The 3,463-nt window shown below is 44.6% G+C and overlaps 1 protein-coding gene across 1 annotated transcript; it reads right to left on the reverse strand.

The window, feature by feature from the left end:
• Positions 1 to 433: 433 nt before the first annotated feature.
• LOC142446587 (olfactory receptor 4B1-like) lies at positions 434 to 1,372 on the reverse strand. Its single transcript, XM_075548335.1, has one exon. The coding sequence runs from the start codon at positions 1,367 to 1,369 to the stop codon at positions 434 to 436; it is 936 nt and encodes a 311-aa protein (XP_075404450.1). The 5' UTR covers positions 1,370 to 1,372.
• Between the last annotated feature and the right edge of the window lie 2,091 nt (positions 1,373 to 3,463).

Genomic DNA, 3,463 nt, shown 5'->3' on the forward strand with positions numbered 1-3,463 from the left:
AAGATTTCCCGGGACACATAAAGACTGTGCCAGTAAAGAAAAACAGAAACTTCTCTCTCCACATGCCATAATATTTCCACACAGCGCAACATGTTAGCACCAAGAGGTGCTATGATTGAATCCAAGTTTACACCATTAGTAAACAAATACATGCAAGTATTAATCTAGATAATCATTCCCTAAAATGTACACACTATGCAATGTAGGATAATGGTAAAGAGAAGTAGCACTATATAACTACCACATTCTCCTAAAGATTAATAATCATCATTGGGGTCTAATAAATACAATGGATTAAGGTACCATGCCTCCCTTAAACTTCAATATAAAATATTATTAGGTTTAATTTTTCAATATTCTTTCATGGCTCATGCAAATCAAAACACATGATTGATGACTCTGCTCGTAGATTGTTTTTCATCTTACCTTCCTTTCATTGTCTCTCCACTGCTGAGTTCACTTTCTTGCCCCACAATCTTCTCATAGCATTCTTCACCTCTGCATTTCTCAGTGTGTAGATGATGGGGTTCAGCATGGGGGTGATGACAGTGTAAAACACAGCCACCAGTTTATCCTCAGTGAAGGTGGAAGAGGGCCTCATGTAGAGGAAGATGGCAGGTCCAAAGAACAGGATGACCACTGTGATATGGGAGGCACAGGTGGACAGAGCTTTGCGCCTCCCCTCTGCGGAATGATTCCTCAAGTTGATCAAGATCACAATATAAGAACACACCAAGATGAAGAAGGATATGACAGAGATTAAACCACTGTTAGCCAACACGATGACACCTTCCACAAAGGTATCAGTGCAGGCAACCTTGAAGAGAGGATGGAGGTCACAAAAGTAGTGGTCAATTACATTGGGGCCACAGAAGGGCAATCGGACAGTGACTAGAATCTGCACCATTGAATGAATTAAGCCACCCAACCAGGAACCTGCCACCAAAGAGTGGCATACAGACCGGCTCATGATGGTTGTGTAATGTAAGGGTTTGCAGATGGCCACATAGCGATCATAAGCCATTACTGTGAGCAACAGAATCTCTGCCACCCCAAAGAAGTGGAAGAAGAAGATCTGAGTTATACAGCCCTGCAGGGTGATGGTTTTTATCTTGGTGAGCAAGTCAGTGATGAACTTAGGAACCACAGTAGAGGAGTAACCGATCTCCACCAGGGACAGGGAGCTAAGGAAGAAGTACATGGGGGAATGCAGACTCTTGCTGACACTGACTGTCAACACGATAAGGCCATTGCCCACCACTGTGGCCAGGTACACAGGAAGGAACACCACAAAGCACACTCTCTGCACCTCTGGGTCCTGGAAGAGGCCGGTGAGAATTAACTTGGTCACATTACTTGTATGAGCCATGGATCCAATCAGGTATGAGGCTGCCAGGGAAGGACAGGTCTGCAATCAAACAAGCAAAAATTATAATCCCAATCCTTCTCACCAAGAACATGTGAACCACCATCACACAGCAAAAACAGTGACTGAGTCGATCCAACTCAAGACTGCACCATGTACGTCAGCATAGAATAAGGTTTTCAGCAGCTGGTGTTTCAGAAGTAAAGCATTAGGCCTTTCTTCTTTAAACCTCTAGGTGCATTCAAACTGACAACCTTTCTATTAATAGAAATCTGTTGTAATACACTGCATCGTGGAACAGCAAGGGAATGGAGTGGCAAGGTCCCCAGGGAATGCTGAAAGTGGACTTTGGGGCCAGGGCATGGTGCCCCAACAGACTGGACTGGAAAACGCTCTTAAGGGCCAGCAAACGATCCTTGAACGAACTACAAGCCTTTCTTTTGTGAAGTGTTTTGTTCTTTGTCAGCGGTTTGTTTTTGTTGTTTTATTGTCTGGTAGTATACTGTTGCTTTGTTTTCCTCTGTCTTGTTTTCGTGCATGTTAGTGTCTCCACAGGTCTGTCTGAATAGGACAGGCTGGATGAACTATCTGGAGGAAAAACAATAGGACAGACAGTTCCGGGGGGACAGACAGATCCGGGTGGGGGAGGGGGAGAAGGGTAAGGAAGTGGTGTTAATAAACACAGGGACAAGGGAACAACATGGGACCCAAAATGGTAGTGAGGGGGGAGTGACAGGCCTGATGGGGAACGATCAAGGGTAAGGTTGTGTAGAGAAGAGGTATAGCTGTAGCCCAGGTGGGGACGGAGCATGGTGGTGGGGCAGGAGGAAAGTCAAGGGAGAGGGAGGATGGAGCTGGGAGTCAAGGGGCATTTATGGAGGTCTAGACAAAGACGTGTACATGCAAACATATATATGAGGATGGGGAAATAGATCTAATTGTCTACATTTATAGGTTTAATATTAAGGTGGCATAAGGACCTAGGGCCTCTACTCAAGCACTCCCTCAATGCATGAATACTTTCGTTTATTAAATTGGTACTCTATGATGCTCACTCTCCCGACACAACTGCTGAAGCCAAAGTGGGTGAACAAGTAAATGTGGTGAAGAAAGCTGATGGTGCCCGGCTATCAAAAGAGATAGTGTCTGGGGTCTTAAAGGCTTGAAGATAAACAAGTGGCCATCTAGCTCAGAAGCAAAAAAGCCCACATGGAAGAAGCACACCAGCCAGTGCGATCAGAGGTGCCAAAGGGACCAGGCATAAGGCATCATGCAAAAAAAAAAAAAAAAAAAGAATACGTGTGTGTGTGTGTGTGTGTGTGTATATATATATATATATATATATATATATATATATATATATATATATATATATATATATATATATATATATATATATATACCACATTGAATGAAGGGGGAAGTGCAGAGTGGAGACCCAAGGCCCAAGTGTTGGCCACTGGAGATCCCCTCATAGAGGGGTTTAGGAGAGGAGATGGGTCAGTCAGGGTGCAAGGTAGTATCAACGAAGAGCACAGCTTTCCCCCAGATCCTGGATGCTTCCTCCCCCAAACTACCATGATCCGAATTCTACCTTGCAGGGCTGGATAGGGCAGAGGTTGTGCACTGGTACATATGAGGGCTGGAGGCACAGGGAATCCAGGGTGGATGATACCTTCAGGACCAAGGGTGTGAGGGGCGATGCTGGGAGAGTGTAGGGTGAGTGGGTTGGAAAGGGGGAACTGATTACAGGGATCCACATGTGACCTCCTCCCTGGGAGAGGGACGGCAGAGAAGGGGGGGAAGGGAGACTCCGGATAGAGCAAGATATGACAAAATAACAATGTATAAATTACAAAGGGCACAAGAGGGAGGGGGGAGCGGGGAGGTAGGGGGAAAAAAAGAGGACCTGATGCAAAGGGCTTAAGTGGAGAGCAAATGCTTTGAGAATGATTGGGGCGGGGAATGTATGGATGAGCTTTACACAATTGATGTATGTATATGTATGGAATATGATAAGAGTTGTATGAGTCCCTAATAAAATGTAAAAAAAGAAAAGGGAAGGAAAAAAAAGAAAGAAAGAAAAGAAAATGATTA

Source organism: Tenrec ecaudatus, chromosome 4 (genome assembly GCF_050624435.1).
Source record: "Tenrec ecaudatus isolate mTenEca1 chromosome 4, mTenEca1.hap1, whole genome shotgun sequence".
Classification (NCBI taxonomy): Eukaryota; Metazoa; Chordata; class Mammalia; order Afrosoricida; family Tenrecidae; genus Tenrec; species Tenrec ecaudatus.